This window comes from Teleopsis dalmanni, chromosome 2 (assembly GCF_002237135.1).
Source record: "Teleopsis dalmanni isolate 2A chromosome 2, ASM223713v2, whole genome shotgun sequence".
NCBI lineage: Eukaryota > Metazoa > Arthropoda > Insecta > Diptera > Diopsidae > Teleopsis > Teleopsis dalmanni.
Window position 1 is genome coordinate 231,801,480 of NC_051847.1, and position 19,977 is coordinate 231,821,456.

Consider the following 19,977-nt stretch of genomic DNA (forward strand, 5'->3'; position numbering starts at 1 on the left):
TTATGTTATACTTAATATTATATCCAATATAGCTTAATCTCATAAGCAATATGCTTCTATAAATGGGATGATGATATTTTTATAAATGATGTGATTTGATATTTTCAATAAATATAGAAATTATATTGCGCAATAAAGCACCTATTGTAGGTTGGTTATGTTATAACAAATATTTACAAATTTATGTAATATAGATTGCATAAGTTAGACAAAGTCTACTTTCCATCAATCAATACATTTTGAAGATCTAATAAATTAAAGGCCGATTTTACAGTTTCAACACTGATTTAAGTCATGTTTAAGTCACTCTAACTGTGCTGTTTTAATTCATACTTAAATTAATGTTAAGACTTAAGTTATGGCTATGAAATTGGGTATTAATTTACTAGATCTTCAAATTGTATTGAATTGATGTAAACTTGATTTTATCCAATTTATGCAGACTATAATATATAAATCTATTAGTTGGCCATTACAGACGTGAGTCGTCCTTGGTCGCGTCGAGTAGCCTACGCCAGTCAGTCCGATTAGTTGCTTGCTGTCACCAGTTGGTAGTACCGAGCGCCCCCAAATCGTTGGTCACTTGGTGTTTCCACCGAAGATGCGGACGTCTTCTACAGCATTTTCCATCTATGGGCACCGAATCAAACACCTTTCTAGCCGGAATACTTTCTTCCATTTGCAAGACATGACCAAGCCAGCGAAACCGCTGAATTTTTATGCCCTTTGCTATGTCAATAGTAAAGTATAGCTCAACGTTCCATCTAATTTGATATTCGTCGCCAATGCGTAAGGGACCATAGATCTTTCGAAGAATTATGTCATAGCCTATTATTGGTGATACTCCATGACTACCAGATTTTCATTTAAAACTCATTCACTAATTTTAAATCTTGATTAACTAATTAATTAATTATTTTTGAGTTTATAAAATTTCGTTCGTTCATTTATTTTTTATGATTTAATCTATATTAAAGCGTCTATGTGAAATAAAAAAGTTTCTAGGTTAAAAGAAGTATCTGAATGTCTATAGAAATTCCACTATTTATATGAGTAATATTACAATTCCAATAACTTATAATTAGTACAAATCATTTAGAGGTCAACGAACACAGAAAACACAAGAAAATTAAGTAAAAAATAAAAGTAAAAATAATTATGATAATTAAGATCAACGCCCAAAATGCTAAGTCATGTCTTAATAAAAATATTTAATAAATTCATAAATTTTTTTTTTCAAATAGAAGTAAATTATTAATGAAAAATAATTTAATCTTAAGGAATATAAATCATCGAATCTTTTATACAACTAACACGTGTGCGCCATAAGACAATATTTAATATAAATAATATTTTTTGAACGATTATATTGAATATATAAATTAATTGTTTTTTAATTGCAATTCTTTATTTTTATTTTTTTTAATCCCATTTTTTACAGATGCACAAGCAGTAACATTTTATAAACAATCATCAACATGCAACTGTATATCTTTTAAAGACTGCGAATTAATCAAGACTTTATCACCACATAATACACAATATCATAGATCGTACTTTACCAATGAGGAGTGTCAATCCGGACATGGAGACGAAGTGTTTGTTTGTTGTCCTGCACGTAATACATTATCGAGTGTAGAAAATGTGTTGCTTGCTGAAGATCCATTAAAGCGTACTGAACACACAGCATTTCGTGCAGCCTATGAAGATAACTCCTCAAAGGATATTTGGGTTTGGGATCGAACACCTAATCAAAGACTAATTCCAAAAGAAAAATTTAACACTGATTATAATTTATATTCCAATGTATTAGATTATAAAGATCCAACGACTCAGTATAATTGCCCGCATCCGTTTTTGGATGAAGATTATCAATTTCGACATACAGAACATTTTCATAATAATCATAGACATCAACATGACAATAGTTTTAGTGATTTCCGTAATAAATTTAGCCAAGATAATGATGATTCCCGATTTATTTACCCAGATGATAAAATTTTGCACAAATCAATTATCTTCCCAACTTCAACAGAAGTCAAGTCTGTAACTACACAACGACCAGTTCATGGTATACAAATCACAAATAACGACAATCAACACCATGTCAAAATTGGCAGAGGTCGTGGAAGAAAAGTGAGTCGTACGAATAAAAAAATTAATACTGAATCAAGCACGAATAACAGCAGATCACGTGAGAACCCAGTGCAGAGTAAAACGAGCATCAATTCTCCGCAATGTGGAAGCTTAATCGAAATGCGTATTATTGGTGGCTTAGAAACTAAACCCGGGCAATATCTTTGGTTGGTACGCTTAGCCTATTTGAATATAAGTAAGTAATGAGTTGAATAATACAATAGAAAGATTCTTGGAATTGTAAAACAAATATAAGAAGTGCTATTAAAAAATGAATGTTTTAAGCATTAACTGTGAAATTAAAAAATCAATTTTAAACAAAAAAATATTGAAAATTGAAAATAAAATTCTACATGAGTTCAGCCATTCATAATTTCGATAACACGATTATAAACTAAATCTTCAATTGTGTGTGTGTGTCTACCATATATACTCTAACTTTTACCATGAACCAGTAATTAAATTAAATTATTTACTATCTTTATTTCAGTATATAAAACGCAAATCTCTTAATTTGTTTATATATATATTTTTTATAACACTAAAACTAGAAAACTTCCAATCAAACCCTGAAACTAGTTCTTATTCATCTTCTTTAAATTAATAATATTTTCTCTTTAATTAGATTTATTAACTAATTATGCAGTGACATAGTATACTTCCTCTCCTGAACCGAAGTTTTACCGTCACAATAATGTTTTTGTTAATGTTCTTTACGCCTAATCTATAAAGCGTATCAGTTGAATGTCCACCATGCAGATCATTTTATCGAGTATACTTGGGTGATGGTTGCCAACGGCCAATTGCCACTCCACAGATCCCCCTGCGGGTAAGGGTTTGGAATATTCCCGAGATAAGGCATACCTGTCATAAGAGACGACGAAAATCCCGGTACCATGGCGACACTTATGCACGAAGTGTATAAGCGACACTTGACCGTAGGTGTAAATCTGTTACTACGGGGGTCAGTGGCCCGCAGCTTTGGCTGTGCTGACCAGTTGAGGCCAGACTCGTAGTGCCTGTGGTTAATATCCAAACTTACGCAGGAAGAATATTCAGTTAAATGGTTGCATTCGGCGTATTTACCACCGGGTGCTACAACTTACATTGTAGCAGAGGTTAAAGATAGGCCTCGCATCGTACCAAGATGGAAGTTATGTCTTGCATGAATCTCTACCATACTTTGGTACTCGGCGAAATTACTAAGGAGATTCCAATGGCGCGTTCATCGGCACAATGTACCGATGCATGTGTGAAGAACACAGTGATTTTAAGCCAACACGGCAGGAAATCACGTTAATAAGTCTGGACGTCTGTCACTCCACACAAAGTTACGTGTTATTTTGTTCCATAATTAAGATAACTTCAGTTCATTTTTATAAAAATATTAATGTTAAAATGGAAAATAGAATAATGCATAATACTTGTTATACAACCAAATATTGTAGAACTCACTTTACACAAATTTAACTGATATTCTATTCTATAATTAAGAGAACTTGAGTCCTATTCTATAATATTATTAACGTCAAAGCACAACTTTTTTTTGTAATATTTTCTTTAAACAATTCAAGATTGTTTCTTACAAAAACACAATTTATCAATTGGATGGACGCTTGAATAACAACTTACTATAACCGTGAAATACATATATAAATATATATAATAATTAAATAAAACTATTAAAAAAAAAGAAAACACTTATTCTAGACGTTAGTTTATATTTTAATTTTGTTTATAAAAATTTTGAATAATCGAAACAACAATTTCTGAACAAACATTTGAACATATTTGAACAATATTCTTATTAGCAAACTTTCACATAATCAATTGATCACATAATTACATCAGTTCCTGAATAAGAGTACGAGCTTTCCTTATCGCAAGTATACCAAAAGCAAATAGTAAACCAGCAGTTAACAATCCACGATAAGGCTCTTCTTTTAATTTACTCATAAATACACATACTTCATTCTTACAAACATTTGAATTATCTTCATTTTCCATTTTACTTTTATAGATAAAGTCAACCACTGAAAATATAGATATAGATTAAGCAAAGCATACAATAATTGAATATATATATATATATCGAATAACGAAAGGAATATTTCGGGATCTATGAAGGGAGCTGATTCTTTTGCTTGACATCGTCTTGACAGACTTAATCAATAGTTATAAACATAGAATACATAGAAACATGCTTACGTTGACTCTAAAGGCCCAAGACAGTGCCAAACAGTTTATTCGAGCAAAAATGACGTTTCTCAGTCATCTGAATCTGAATTTAATCACTGTTTCTGTGAAATACAGAATAAAATTTCTTATTATCTTATCAACTCGTGCCCTGTGATCGTCAGGAAATGCACAATTAAGGAACGATATAAAAGGAATGTTATTATTAATATACTACTATATATCCTTATTGGGAACTGAACGCGTTTTTCATAAATAACTAAGTATTCTGATCATTTTGAAATAGATTTATATTTCAATTATTACAAGGTCAATAAGTAGAAGAGTAAAAAGCGGCTACAATACCTCAGCTAAATTCTCTATTTTATGTTATATTTCAGTCGTATTAATTAACTGACATTTTTAACTTCGGATCTTATTCAGTCATATTATATAAGTCACAATTAAAAACTATTATATTAAATTTTAATTTTGTTAATCTTTATAGCAGACAATAGCGTCAACTATAGATGCTTGGGTTCCCTTATTAGTCGCACACATGTACTAACAGCTGCTCATTGCGTTAATAATTTGGTGAGGGACTTGAAATTGTATGTAAAGACAAGGTGTAGCCTTACCTCTCATGTTTCACTTATTTTTTTGTTGTATTTTAAGATCTTATGTGCGTATCGGAGAGGAGCAACTACCAGCGGAATGCCGTCTAAATGCTAACAATTGTAATTCGCCTAACATACTTCAAATAGAACAAGTTATAATACATCCCAAATATGATGAACCTAAATATGCAAATGATATAGCAATACTTAAAGTACGCATACCCGCTAATATGCCAGGTATTTTAATTAATATAACTTTTGGTATTTTTAAATGTTTTTATTAACCCTAAAACTTTTATAGTTGAGTTTGGCACAATCTGCTTACCTTTGGATAATACTTTGTCGGTCGATAACGACCAGATTATAATAGGAACTACTGGTATAGTTGTTGGATGGAGCAGCAATAACGAAGATGGTATATTATTTAACTAAACATAATTTTAAAATAAAACTAATAGTTTTTCCAGAAAAAAATGTATAATTTACATACCATAATTTTAAATTATTATTCTTGTATCATTTATTTTAAAATCAAAATTTCAAAACATACTTTTCAATATAGGTATTACCAATGAAGGTAATTCCACTCTAAAACAATTACGTTTACCGATTATTAATACAACTGAATGTGCTATAAACTACGCAAAATATACGGAAAATTTTGAGAATCCCATCGTCATAACACCTGCACAAATTTGTGCTCAAGGAGAACCACATAATGATGTCTGCAGAGGTTATTATCAAATAATGTGTTATAATATATATAATATTTTTTTAGGAGAACTTACAGTAGTTTAACTGAAATTCTTTTATTACAGGTGATAGTGGTGGTCCCTTTATGATGGAAATAAATAGGCGTCTCACAATAATGGGGATTGTAGCATTTGGTCCTAGAATATGCGGGATAACTAATTTCCCCGGTGTTTACACCCGTGTGAGTTCCTACATCAGTTGGATTATTCAGCAAATGGCGTAGGTACTTGAAACTTGGAAGTCCTTGAGCAAATAAGGAGACGCTTAATCTCTATTTGTTTAAACATTTGTAATGCAGAATAAAAAAAATTTATTCCAACGCTTATGAAAACGTTTATTTACCCACAATAGAAAATAATAACGTTTAACTACACGTATTGTTCGAAGTGGCGTAGCATTCAATTTTTTCATTGTAATGTTAAAACCTTTTTTATTATTAATAAATATTTAGTTACAATTCGGTTATTTCAGTATTGCAACAAAAAATTTATTATTTATTATAAAATAAATTTTATGAAACAAACATTAACTAAACTGATAATTTGAGGATATATTTATTCATTAAAAATAATTCATAGTCTAAGAATGGCTTGGCGAGGAACTTGCTAGCGTTGCACTTTTTTAATCTAAAATCTGAATTAATATAATGACAACAATTGAAACTTAATATATCTGATAATCAGTATTGGAGTACACATACTTTTCATCTTAGTGGGATGATGCTTCCGATTTGTACTAATTTTAACATATTTTTTCTGATGAGTTATATATATCCCATTGAAAATCTATATACATATAAAAATTTAGTAGACGCCTTGACTGCGAAATCGATTCGCATTATATTCATGCCATACAATCTCTATATTAAGACGCAGAATACAGCCTGTAACATTTTTACTTAGAGTCCATATTTAGGGTGGTCTCTGTACAAAAAGAAAATATTATTATCCAATTTTTTCTTAAGGCGCTGAATTTCTTTGCATAGTATATAAACAGAATATAAAATACAACATTTTTATATAGAAAATTCAATTTTTACCTGTAGTGTTGACCTGGATGATATTTATACTACGTAATCGCCATGTAGAGGTGCAGAACCTTACCTATAATATTTTATTTAGGTTCAAGACTAATAATTTCTACCATACAAAAAAGCTTAAAAGTGATGTTTATCAAACTTTATATATCCAAAAGACTCATAGATGTTTCAGGTGATGTTTCTCATTATTAAAGTGAGAGCTGTCATATCAAATTGGAGGCGGATAAGTTAATTATAAATCAAATGACAGTTTTATAATGTCGATGATGTTGTGAACTTTAGATTCATTGAATACTCGTGGGTCTGGTGCTTTATCGCACAAATTGTCGCTTATAGGTGTTGGTTGATCCACGTAAACTATATAAATTGGTTGTCAAAAGACAGATATCAAATGTTATTAAAGCAACAATTCTCAATGGATATATATTGATATCTCTCTATTGGGATATTTTAATACTTTTAATACTAGACTATAACTATTTAATACATTTTTTTGCTTAGTGTCTATTTGTATCTATTCAAAAAATATAAAAATAAAGAATTTTTGTATGTAGATATAGATACAAAGTATAGGAAAGAAAAAATATCCGAATAAAATTAAAGGTACAGCATTATGTACCTAAATACAGTATCTAGATGCTTGTAACTAGATAATTTAAGTATTATCTGCTACCTTTAAGAAACTTTTATCTAACAACAGTTAAACTTTAATAAACTTTCATTAGATTTTTAAACTAGTCAGTGGTTTTATTTCTATTTTCATGCATATTGAAACCCAAGAAACTTTTTCATATATTTAGTGTAATAGTTCTTTTGTATAGAAAATAATAAAATATGAAACCGTAAAATTTTTCAGCCTTCTCAATATTAATTTTTTTTTTCGTTTGCTTATATTATGACAGTTGTGATGAAATTCATTTCATCAATCATCAATCAAAATTTAATTTCAGTAATGTCTTAAGAAGAATGTGTTGCAAAAACGATCGTGCTTGAGGCAAGGTTAAGATTTCTAATTAATTATAAGAACCAAGATGATGACAGGAATTATTATACAAATAATTTCGTTAATTTTAAATATACTGTGTGCAAATAACTTAAATAATTGTATACGACGTAGTTAGTTAAAACAAAGATGTCTTTTATACTCATACTGCTAGATCATATTACTTTAGTGACCTGGAGTCCATTAGATTAGTTGAATGTACATTTTATAAGTATTCATTCTTTCTCCTTTCCATGAAACTCGTGTTGGTGTTAAGTTGGATTAATTATAGATGCCACCTAGCGGTTCCAAAATTTTGGAGTAGGAGAACACAGTTAGGGATTTTTTCAAAAACATACAAAACGTGTTCAAATAATGTTTGCTTTAATACAATTATTTACAAAATTATATCTATTAATTTGCATTCTAAAAAGCAACAATTAGTCTGGTTTACTTCAATATATAATAAGAAGTAAACCAGGTTGATTTTTTAAACATCATAAAGTTAATATTATTCCACGTTCAAAAAGATTTTTTTACTTTACAACGGTTTTTACTACAATAAACACAAAAATAATTATTCGTTATAATATTGGTTCAGGTGTTATCTTTATAGCTTTTACATATGTAATTTACAAATTGTTTAAAAAAATGAAAATTAAACAAACCAATGACTTTATAAAACAACACTATTTTTTATTGCAAGTTTAAATCTATTCTCCAACATACAAAGACATTATACTTACTCGTGTAATTTAGCAGTGTACATTTATATTAGCACCCAATGGACAAAATCCCATGCAACCACATTAATTTTGCACGACGAGGGGAACTACACGTTCAAGACGCTTGGTCAGGATAATGCCAAAGACAAATAGTGCAGCACATTTGCAAATAGGCCATGTTAATTGGTTGTCCTTAACGTTTTTCGCTATCTCACCCACGCGATGTCCTACCTCGATTACCTTTAAACTGATATTAATAAGGTGCTCACCAACTGCTCCCTCCATGTTAAATCTTGAATTAAATAAAATCCAAAAGTAATGAAGATATTCTCAGCTAATAGCTAATAAATAATTTGATTAGTTATATTTAATATTAAAATAAAAAATTTGACATACATTTATACAAATTTATACATATAACTCCAAATTTTGCACAATGTTATATTGCATATTGTGGGAAAAGTCTAAAAGTTTTAAAAATAAATTTACAAAAGTGTATTTTTTTTTTATTATATCAAATTAAATTTTTAACACAAATAATAAAAGTAAATAATAATTTGTTTCGATGGGTATATAACTTCGTTTGACAAAAAGATCAATGATATCTTTGGAAATAACAATTTTGATATGAACTCAAAGATTTTTATTGCATAGACAATATAATATTAAAAATTGGTGCTACTATATGCTACTACTACTACTACTAATACTATATAGAACCACTACAGTACTACTGAGTGCTACTTCAGTACTACTTCAGTTCAACTATAGCACTACTTCAGTACTACTATAGTACTACTTCAGTTCAACTATAGTACTACTTCAGTACTACTATAGTACTACTTCAGTACAACTATAGCACTACTTCAGTACTGCTATAGTATTACTTCAGTACAACTATAGCACTACTTCAGTACTGCTGTAGTACTACTTCAGTACAACTATAGTACTACTTCAGTACAACTATAGCACTACTTCAGTACAGCTGTAGTACTACTTCAGTACAACTATAGTACTACTTCAGTACAACTATAGTACTACTTCAGTACTACTATAGCACTATTTCAGTACTACTATAGTACTACTTCAGTACTGCTATAGTACTACTTCAGTACTATTATAGTATTACTTCAGTACTACTATTGTACTACTTCAATACTATAGTACTATTTCAGTACTACTATAATACTACTTCAGTACAACTATAGTACTACTTCAGTACTACTTCAGCACTACTATAGAACTACTTCAGTACTATAGTAATACTCCAGTACTTCAGTATTACTTCAGTATTATCTTCAAATAATGATTGTAAAAATTTATATTTACAAATTAAATTATAAAACTGGGTTTTATTCATATTTGCAATCGGAAAGACACATTTGGATGGAAAAACCTTTGTTTAAAACAAACCGATTTGAAATCATTAATAGTTAAAAACCAATTTTACGAATAACACATTAATTAAAGAGAAAATAATGCCTTTAAGTTAATTTGTAGAATTGAGTATTAATTAATCCATTATCCATTAAATATTTTCATATATGCTCTAAGTAACCTATTTACTCTAAGTTAATTTAATTGTGCTTGTTCAGAGTTTTATCTGAATACTTTTTGAATAATTCGTTTTGATTAAAGTCTTCTGTTCACATTAAGAAAATTAACTATCTATAAATTGTTTATCTTCAAGTAAATTATAATTGATCATATTTGAATAATTTCATCAATCACACCTACTCAATGGTGATATATATGTACGCTTAAAGCATTTTCCATTTATATTTTTATAAACGAGACAATTTTTTACTGATAACTTTAAAACCTTCAATCTCAAAAGACTAGGAGAAAATTATTTGTTTTTGATGTTTACACTAATAAAATATGCAGTTCTCATCCGATTGCGATATGCGCTACACTCTCTCTCTCTCTATATATCTCTCTCTCAACGATCTCCCCATATTCAAATTCTCGAAAGCTCTTCTTAGTACCAAAAATTTAATTCACAGCTTAGTTGACATCTGACGCTTAGCTACAACTCGTCGTTTAAGGTTCTATAGACTCGTCAAGCGCGTGAAACAGAATTTTCACTTTTTATTCTTAATTTATTGAACTCGATTAACATAAGCAAATTAATTAAGCAAATGAAAATAAATAGTATCTGTCCTCAAAATCAATAAATTTTTATATAGTGTAAAATATATAGTGCCGTGCAAATTTCACAGTTATAATAATATTTATATGTAAATAAATTTATATCAACAATATTTTTCACTATCTCTTTAATAAAAAACAAAAAACAAAATTAATAAATAAGAAAAAAAAAGAATAAAAGTATAACGATTAAACAGCACGGAACAAAAATCATGAAAAAACCGGTGTTAATAAATATCATCTTCTTCTCCTGCTTCTTTGGGGGAATTTTAGTCGAAAGGTCTGCAGCACGTAAGTTTCATGAGATCGCCTTGAACATTAATAGTTCAAAAAGAACGCGTTGTTCAAAATGATGTCTTCTTCTTATATTACTGTTTTTCTGGCTTAGCAAAACACAAAAAGTGACGAAATAATATTAATTATTTAATTAAATCAACATATCAAATCAATAATTGGGAAGCTACTGTAGATTTGATATAATATAAAAATATTTTTATAAGAATCTAGTCAAGATTGATAGTATCTCTTAAATGTATTATAAATAATCTAACTTTCATTGACTGGGTAGATAATACAGAAGCATATATATTTATACAGAGTATAAAAACAGGATATATATAGAGTATACAGAGTATATTAAACTTTTTTTCATGTAAACATACATAATTATTTTTAAAAGTTTTGTTAATTAATATATTAAACACAGGCATGTTAAAGGAATTCAGAGGTTCATTGTTAATGTAATCAAAAATACAACAATACCATATAATAACCTAATTTTTTTAAGTTCTTATTTTTCAAGTCATAGTTTAGAGAAATATTATAAAGTTTGACTTTTATTATATCGCCTCTTTAGTATTTAATAAGATCACCAGTGACGGCATAATTGATTATTCGAATTGTAATGTATACCATACATACGATGATTTTTGTTAGAAAGTCCAATAACTCGCCATAGACACTTTTTCCAAATTTTTCTTTAACTTCTGGTTACTTCTCGTCTCTAGAATTTGAAAAAAAATACAAAATATTTTTAAAAGCAAATATTTTTCACAAACACAAATAGAACAGAGCATATAGAAAGTGTGTTCATGGGATTTTTGTAAAAAATTAATAAATCTACTAATATAGGGTTTTTCCACTACCTCTCTAATAACTGCTATTGGTCCATAAATTTATGTGTTTAGGTCATTAATGAAATTATTTTGTTAGAAGATATTAGTACTGATCCTTGTAAACCATGTTGGAAATTTTTAGATCCGCACAACATTGTAGGTCGAGAAATACTGCTTTATTAGATTGAATACTCTTTCTATTTCTTTCCTTCCTTATTATCTTCTTAAATGGCTCGTAATATAAAGTAGATAACAAGGAAATGCAATGTTTGCTGGAATGTTTTTATATACATATATTGTTATGTTATATATGTTTTAAAAAATGATAACAAGATGGGGCAAGTAAAATTAAAATAGCAATATTATTATATAAAGCATCTGAAAGAGAAGTTATTGAAGGATGTTTATTGAAGACTCTGAATAATTTGATGTCGCCTTAATATTTATTATATATTGTAGCAGTTTTTTAATGCAATTAACCAACTTTTGCATGTTATAATTGCTTGTATCTTTTTTTTTTCTCACTCTTCCAATATTCTACTTGCAAGAGTCATCTGGTTTTTTTTAGTTGCCTTTGAGTCATGTTTTTTTTTTGACAAATTAACTCACAAAATCTTGTTTGGAGTTTAAGTGGCGTAATTAATCAATTGGTTATAAACAAGCCATATCTTTATCATAATAACATTAAGTTTTTAACAAGCTTGTAGCCTGTAAATGACTTGGGTGTCTTTCAAATCATTTCAATAATTTACAACATTTTATTTCCTTTTAAACAGTCATAAGGGATTAATACAAACATATAGTCCTTCGAATCCCTTCTCTGACTATGGACTTAGTTTTGGTATTGTCAATAATATTTAAAATACTGTTATTTGGTTTCTTATAAATCCTCATTCATTAATCATAATATTTTCTGAGCAAGTAAAGCCTTCAAATTCTTTAATGTATTGCACCTTTAAGTGTTTCGATCCATATTCCATTCACTTCTCTGTCCATACCCAAGTGTCACTTTTCCCAGTTAACAGGAACAAAGCCTATAGATTTATCCATGATACAATAACAATAATTGCTCTATCACCTGTTAACATATATCCCATAACTACTGTAAAAGTAAAATTGCACATTGTGGTGGTTCATCAGATATATTATCAATAAGCAATTGGAAAGAACATTACAGCAGATTCAACAGCAATAACTGCCTCATGAGTCACTAACTACAATCGTTGTCATTGCACTTTTCGGTGTCGGTTTATTGGTTTTTCCCGAATATTTATTTTAAATTTTCTCTAATGTCATTTTTGACTTGGTGGATGCTTTAAGTATTTACACATTAAGACGTCACTGTTCCCACTGTGCAGATATTTAGCAACAGCAGATTAATACTTAAAAACAATATTTACTTCCATTTATTCAAGATATTTATAAGCAAGCAAACATAGATTATACATAGCTTATATACTGAGCTGGTGAGGAGGTTAAAATTTCTAAAGGCAAACAAGTTAAAAAAACAATTATAAAAATACAATATAGGAAATTATTAGTGTATATTTATTATTAAAATCTTGTATTTACGTTTTTGTAGATACAAAAAATTATAAAAGCAAAATTAATTAATTTTTATAATTAATAAAACCACGTATTGTTTTTTTAATTGCTACGTTATCAAGTCTTTAGATTATAATATACGAAATAACTAAACATCGTCTTTAAAATCGGTTTTCAATTTTGCATCCTGCAACAAGTCTCTCTATCAGTCCAGATTACGAGTCGATAGTTTTCAGGCGTTTTTTAGTTTTGATCTACACATAAGATCTCCTCTTCAGCTTTATTTTTGTTACTGAGTCTGTTTCACTGTAAATAGCATATACATATAATAGTTCGCGGTTGGAGTGTCCAACAAATATCTATGAAACTTTACTCTCCAACGCGGGTATAACATAAGGTCGTAATGCTATTTACTAAGCACCCAAGTTTCAAAATATTCATGTATACTAATGAAACCGTCGTCTTACACAGCAATAACTTGGGTGTTATGGTAATATTTTTGGACTTAAATAGCAGCTGATTACTGGCAGCTTATCTTATTATTATAAGATAATAATATATTCAAAATATTGTCTGTGCATAAGAGAAGCAACTAATGCGAATCTTAGCTATTATTAAATCAAAGCAGCTTGAAATATACGCAGAGATCATTCTTACAGGTCATCAATATGAATATAGATCCAACTCTTTAACAGCTGATCAAGTGTTTCTACTCAAGCTGAATATAGAAAAATGTTATGAGCTTAACGTTGATGTACCTTTAGATATACCTTTAGATATATATATTAGGTATACATTGACTAGTGATGAGGACTCTAAAGACTTCGTATTCTTTAGAAAATCGAAATACAGCAAAAACTGACGGATGCTTTCGAAATACAAAGCTGGGCTTTAACAAGGCAACACATTGTCAACGACCTTTTTAATCTCTGTTGACTCTATACTATTACATAGCTTATAAGAACTGGTAATATGTTCAGAAAAATAACTATAACCATATATACGGTATATACGGACTACATAGTTATTTTGGGATGAAGCAGAAATCATATAAGCGTAATATTTGAAGGAAAGACAAGGAAGATTGTCTTTATAATAATTTAGAGAAAAACTAAGTGTGTGAATCATGATTGGATGAAAGACGAAAAGCATAAAATATCAATGTGCCAGTTAAGCTTTCTAAGCACATGAAAATATTTTTAATTCGCGACTATTCTCATGGGACCTCAACTACACCATCTATAGAAGTGCAATTCATTCTATTTTCGTTTATAGATCCAAAGTGAGTTATATTACATGAAGGAATGAGTTTTTTTGAAGGAATGGTTTTGAATAGGAATTACTATGACAAAAAAAAAGGCTAAGAGCCTTAGATCTACATGAAGAAGAAAATGTGATATGATTCATAAAGGTACAAAGTCTTCGATAAGCAGGATTTGTCCCAATAATGGCAGAAAGTTTTCCACTTACACATTACTGTATGTAATATATTTATATGTATTATTAGAAAGTTGGCTCAACGATGTAGTGGTTGTGAAGTTACATACGAATAATGCAAATGCAAAAGTGGAAGTAAGTGACAACACATAGTATAGTATTTTAGGAAATCGTTAATCATGCAAAACCTTATGCGGCGATATAACAACTATGGTAAATGTTAAAGAATTCAGCAAGATATATAATGAAGTTAAAGCTCACATAATATTGTAAAGTCAAATATCATTATAATTAATAATAATCTATAATGTAATCTATAATCTATAATGTAATCTTCGGGATCATTTCATATATGATTCACTAAATATCAGATATCTAATTGCATTCATATCACATTACCTTTTAAGTGTGACTGGTTATTATTTTATTAAGAAAGTAGCATAAGTGGCTAATTATGAAGTAGGTATTCATACTTTTATAGATTTAGATCATTCACACAACAAATATTTAAAGTGAGATTGAATTTGATGTTATTTATATTGTCAAAGTTAATAACAGGGTTGTTTAAAAGATTGTGTAGTATATCATGGGTAATCTCGACAATTATATTACAAAGTTTGGTCAGATTAACGAAGTATTTTGTTTACTGACAGTATTATGTTTTTTATACTATAAAAAAAAAAGAATATAAAACAGATTTAATCTTACTTTAGCCTAAAGGTGACGACATTTACATCTATCCTATTAACAAAAGTCTCTAAATGTTGTGGACATTAAATTATAGATAAATGGCATATCCGGATTACCGTGGTAATTGGATTATTGAATGTTCGGATTATCGAAAGCATGCTGATTATTTAATTGGATGTTATAATTCATATAAAAGAAGTCTTATTTAAGAAGACCAGATGTTTCTTATTGGTTATAGTGTCAATGCTAACGATGATGAACCGATTTGTTTATATTATGTTCGTATTCTTAAAAAGAAAAAAATCAAAATATTATGAAGTATACTTTTTCTTCTTGAGTTAGTGCTATTACGCACTTTTACTCTATGATGGCTGATGGGCTTATCTCTACCCCACACTAGGCTTTAACTAGGCTAAGAAATCATATCATTTATTTGTCTTTTAGTTGATGACGAACCTTAAATCAGCATATCTTCCTGAGAGTCCAGAAGTGGACATAAGGATTGTTAGGGCGGGGTTAAGTATCGTATTAACTTTAGAGAATAATTTTAGTGCTCTGTCTCTGATATATTTTTTCACTTTTTCTAGAATGTTTTGTAGTAAACAAAAAATAATTTGTCACAAATATTAAATTATTTACATTATGTTAATATAATTATCTGCCAAAACAAAATATTGGTAAACCTTTTAAAAATTATATTCTGAAAAAAATTTGTTTTTAAATTTATTTCATTTATTTTGTTTTAAAATTTTTGAAACTTGAAATGATATTATTTCAAAAAAGAAATCGCAAAATTTTGCGTTGCGATAGAATCTTAGTTAATATTGCTAAACATGAGCTTAACAAAACCAGTTTAAATTCTAGTATTAAATTTTTTTGAAACAAATACTAAATAAAACAGAAAAATCAAAAAAATAAACAATAAAAATAAAATCACATTGCTATGATAGAAAGCAAAAATGCATGTTTGGTTTAAATTAATTTCAGAGAAATACGGGTAATCCCTACCATTTAGACGGAATTATTATCATAAAAATGATAACCTGTAATTTTTGTTTGCGAATATGAGTCAATTGTCGTATTAATTATTACTATATTCGCATTCGAGTCTTCAAGAGAATAATTTCCAAATTTTAAACAATAAAACAAATGAATTTATTGTAATTAAAACTAATTTTGTTTTTAATAATTATTTTAACTGATTAGACTGAGAGATACATACGTATATATAATAATCAAACCAAAAAAAAAAAAACAAAAAAAATACACTAGATTTATTTGATTTAAATTTATTTTTATAGCACATTAAAAGTCTTTGTAATTTATTTAGAGTTATATTTGTAGAATTGTGAAAATTAAAATATGTATTATTTTTTATAGTGCTCTTTCTATATATTCAGTATAGTATAAATAATAAAACATAAGCGTTTCTCTAATACATTGAGGAGAGAACTTCATACAATCAGTCGAGATACACTGTTATATATAGTATTTTTAGCAGTAAATATAATTTGGATGGAATCAATTAGACAATCAGCATGCCTCGGAATTGTTATATTAATTTTAATTCATATTTCAATATTCGTCTATCAATTTCAATTCATATACATATACATATAGATAATTTTAATTTATAAATTTAAAACAAAACAATAATCCAAATTCTAAGTAACACTTTAGACTTGTGCGAGTTAGGCTAAGTTGCGTTCTAAATGAGGGAAATTCTAAGTTGTGCCGATAATATAGTGATGTGTCGACACGTGGTGATAAATGGTTAAATGTGTGCAGTGCAAAAAACCCAAAAAATCTCCCATTTGGTTTAGCATCAACTTAGCCTAACTCGCACACGTCCTTTATACATTAATAAAAATCCCCGTGGGCTTAAAAAATTCTGTAGAAATTCTCTACATAAATATGTTTCTGATGTAATTTCAAATATTAATAATAAAACATATTACAAAAAATCATTTTAGTGCAAGATAATGTACCTAATACTTGTTATATCATGTTTCCACTGCAGCTAAAACTTTGCTATGTTATGTTAATGAAAATAAAATTTGGTCGTTTCCATTGGTATAAATTGATTTATGCATGTAAATATAACGAATATATCTTTTTTTGGTAATTTCCCTTGTGGGAAATTTATTTTCAAGGGTTGCATTCGACATTTTTTGATTTAACTTTGCTGATTTATTGATAATTAACTGATTTGTCGATAATTAGCTCATTTATATGAAAGCTTTTTTTATGGAAAATTATCCTCATTAGCGGCTATAATGAGCAAATCAACTTAAATAAAATAGAGGAGACATGGTTTTAGTCAAGAATCATTCGCAAATGAAAAGCAGACGTGTACGAAATGGTGTAGTAGCAAGGAGCAATAGAGCAACCCTAATAGCAAATCTAATCTTAATTTTATTTTAGGCCGTGTGCGAGTTCGAGTAAATTAAGGTGAAGTAAATTAAAATTTCCTAGGGATTTTTTGCACTGCACTTATGTAAATATTTATGTATTTATTTATTGCATTTATTTAATATTTTTGGTTAAAAGTTTTCAAATTAATTTTCAATGGTTATACCTAATTTTTATTTAATTTATCCTACTCGGAATTCTGGTAAATACCAACATTCACTGCCATGCCGACATAATTTACTATTTCGTTCAATATATCATCAATTTACTCGAACTCGCACACGGTATTAGTAAATCTTATGAGCACTATAAATTATTTTGCCATAGGCGTACCTTATTTTAGTATCCATGTATATAACTTAAATAATATATGTATATATACATAAATTACCATATATTTATGTTTCATATTTATATTTAATATTCAATATTTAATGAATATTGAATGAAGATTTGTTTAAAAGTATTTATTATTTCACTAAACAACAATGTTTTAAACAACTTGTTTACTATGAAAATAAACAATAAAATAATTAGAATTACAGTCCAATAACTTAATATTCATTAATTTTTTAATTATATTAAAATTTCAGAATTTTATTTTCCTAATGAAGCTGCGTCAGTGCCGAATTTTGGACGATGTATAACACCGAATCGTGAACGCGCACTATGCATAATTTTGGAGGATTGCAAGTATCTTTTCAATATTTTAACTACTTCACCATTGAGCGATGTAGATAGACGTTATTTGAGTAGCAGTCAGTGTGGCTATCAAAATGGCAAGGTTTTGGTAAGTATTTAACAAAATTCTAAATACGAACATAAGCAAATAAGTTATTCATATTAGATATGCTGTCCTGATCGGTACCAAAATGCTGTACCAGTTGCACAAACAACAGCTAGTCCTCCTGCGGGCGGTAATAACCAACTATTACCAAACCCAGGCCAATGTGGCAATGTTTTATCAAATCGTGTATATGGAGGCAATGTAACAAAAATTGACGAATTTCCTTGGATGGCGTTAATAGAATATACAAAACGTAAATATATAAAATTCAAAAATACTTATTATTATTAATTATAATATAATATATAGCTGGCGGTGCAAAGGGACATCATTGTGGTGGTTCATTAATAAATTCAAGATATGTTATCACGGCATCGCATTGTGTTAATGGTAAAGGTATTCCAATTGATTGGAAACTCACTGGTGTACGTCTTGGAGAATGGGACACAACAACAAATCCAGATTGTGAAGTAGATGTACGCGGTAAAGAAGATTGTGCACCTGAACACATTGACGTTACAGTTGAGCGTACTATTCCACATCCACAATATAATCCTAGCTCAAAAAATCAAGCAAATGATATAGCATTGTTACGTTTGAGTCGTGACATTCAATATTCATCGTTTGTGCGTCCTATTTGCCTGCCTACTAATACTAATTTACGTTCTGCTACTTTTGATGGTATTGCAATGGATGTTGCTGGTTGGGGAAAAACCGAAACTGATTCGACAAGTAGTTTAAAACTAAAAGCAACTGTTAATGGCGTACAATTAAATGAATGTAGAAATGTTTATAGTAAGCAAGGCTTTTTGTTAGAAGATAGCCAAATGTGTGCAGGTGGTCTAGAAGGGATAGATTCATGTCGCGGTGATTCGGGCGGACCACTTGTCAGCTTGGATGTTACAAATAAAGCGCGTAGTTATTATTTTTTGGCTGGTGTTGTCTCGTTTGGACCCACACCGTGTGGTTTAGCTGGTTGGCCAGGTGTATATACAAGAGTTGGAAATTACATGGACTGGATACAGAGAACAATTGTAAAATAAATTAAATTTACGATATATGTAATACTCATATGTGCCTAATATTAAAATTGATATTGATATTTCTACTGTAAATTAGACAAAATAAATTATATTATTAATAATAATTTTTATTTAAATGATTAAGTTTTATGAAATTTCTATTACTGCATCAATAAATAGTTTTTTATAATTTTTGAAATGATTTTCTTTTTTCATATCGGGTTTAATCTGATGCAACCCAGACAGAACTTGCCTAACCTATTCTCTAGCATTAAGACTCCATACTATCTCAAAGGATTCTCTTAGTTAAGTTCAAGCATTTTGTTATCAGCATCAAGTGTGATCCTTCCCGAGAAAATGTGTAGACCTTTTCATTCATTTTTTCAATATT

General features: G+C 28.9%; 2 protein-coding genes and 1 long non-coding RNA gene across 3 annotated transcripts in view; 2 read left to right on the forward strand and 1 right to left on the reverse strand.

Annotated features, from left to right (window-relative positions):
- LOC119676941 (phenoloxidase-activating enzyme-like) overlaps nucleotides 1-6,007 on the forward strand; it is a 6,388-nt gene extending 381 nt beyond the window's left edge. Inside the window, exons 2-7 of the mRNA XM_038088208.1 lie at nucleotides 1,442-2,332; nucleotides 4,820-4,922; nucleotides 4,987-5,165; nucleotides 5,230-5,343; nucleotides 5,491-5,661; nucleotides 5,747-6,007. Of these exons, the coding sequence (XP_037944136.1) occupies nucleotides 1,442-2,332; nucleotides 4,820-4,922; nucleotides 4,987-5,165; nucleotides 5,230-5,343; nucleotides 5,491-5,661; nucleotides 5,747-5,904 (1,616 nt within the window). The 3' untranslated portion in view covers nucleotides 5,905-6,007. The remainder of the gene's footprint in view (nucleotides 1-1,441; nucleotides 2,333-4,819; nucleotides 4,923-4,986; nucleotides 5,166-5,229; nucleotides 5,344-5,490; nucleotides 5,662-5,746) is intronic.
- A 2,366-nt stretch (nucleotides 6,008-8,373) lies between these two features.
- On the reverse strand, nucleotides 8,374-8,939 carry LOC119685054. Its single transcript, XR_005252779.1, has 2 exons — nucleotides 8,824-8,939; nucleotides 8,374-8,768 (listed from the first exon to the last, which is right to left on the reverse strand). It is a non-coding gene; the product is annotated as an uncharacterized LOC119685054 (long non-coding RNA).
- Nucleotides 8,940-10,436: 1,497 nt separating this feature from the next.
- Nucleotides 10,437-19,775, forward strand: LOC119684127 (serine protease easter-like). Its single transcript, XM_038098089.1, has 4 exons — nucleotides 10,437-10,869; nucleotides 18,371-18,567; nucleotides 18,625-18,817; nucleotides 18,874-19,775. The coding sequence occupies exons 1-4, from the start codon at nucleotides 10,791-10,793 to the stop codon at nucleotides 19,605-19,607; spliced, it is 1,203 nt and encodes a 400-aa protein (XP_037954017.1). The 5' UTR covers nucleotides 10,437-10,790; the 3' UTR covers nucleotides 19,608-19,775.
- The last annotated feature ends 202 nt before the right edge of the window (nucleotides 19,776-19,977 follow it).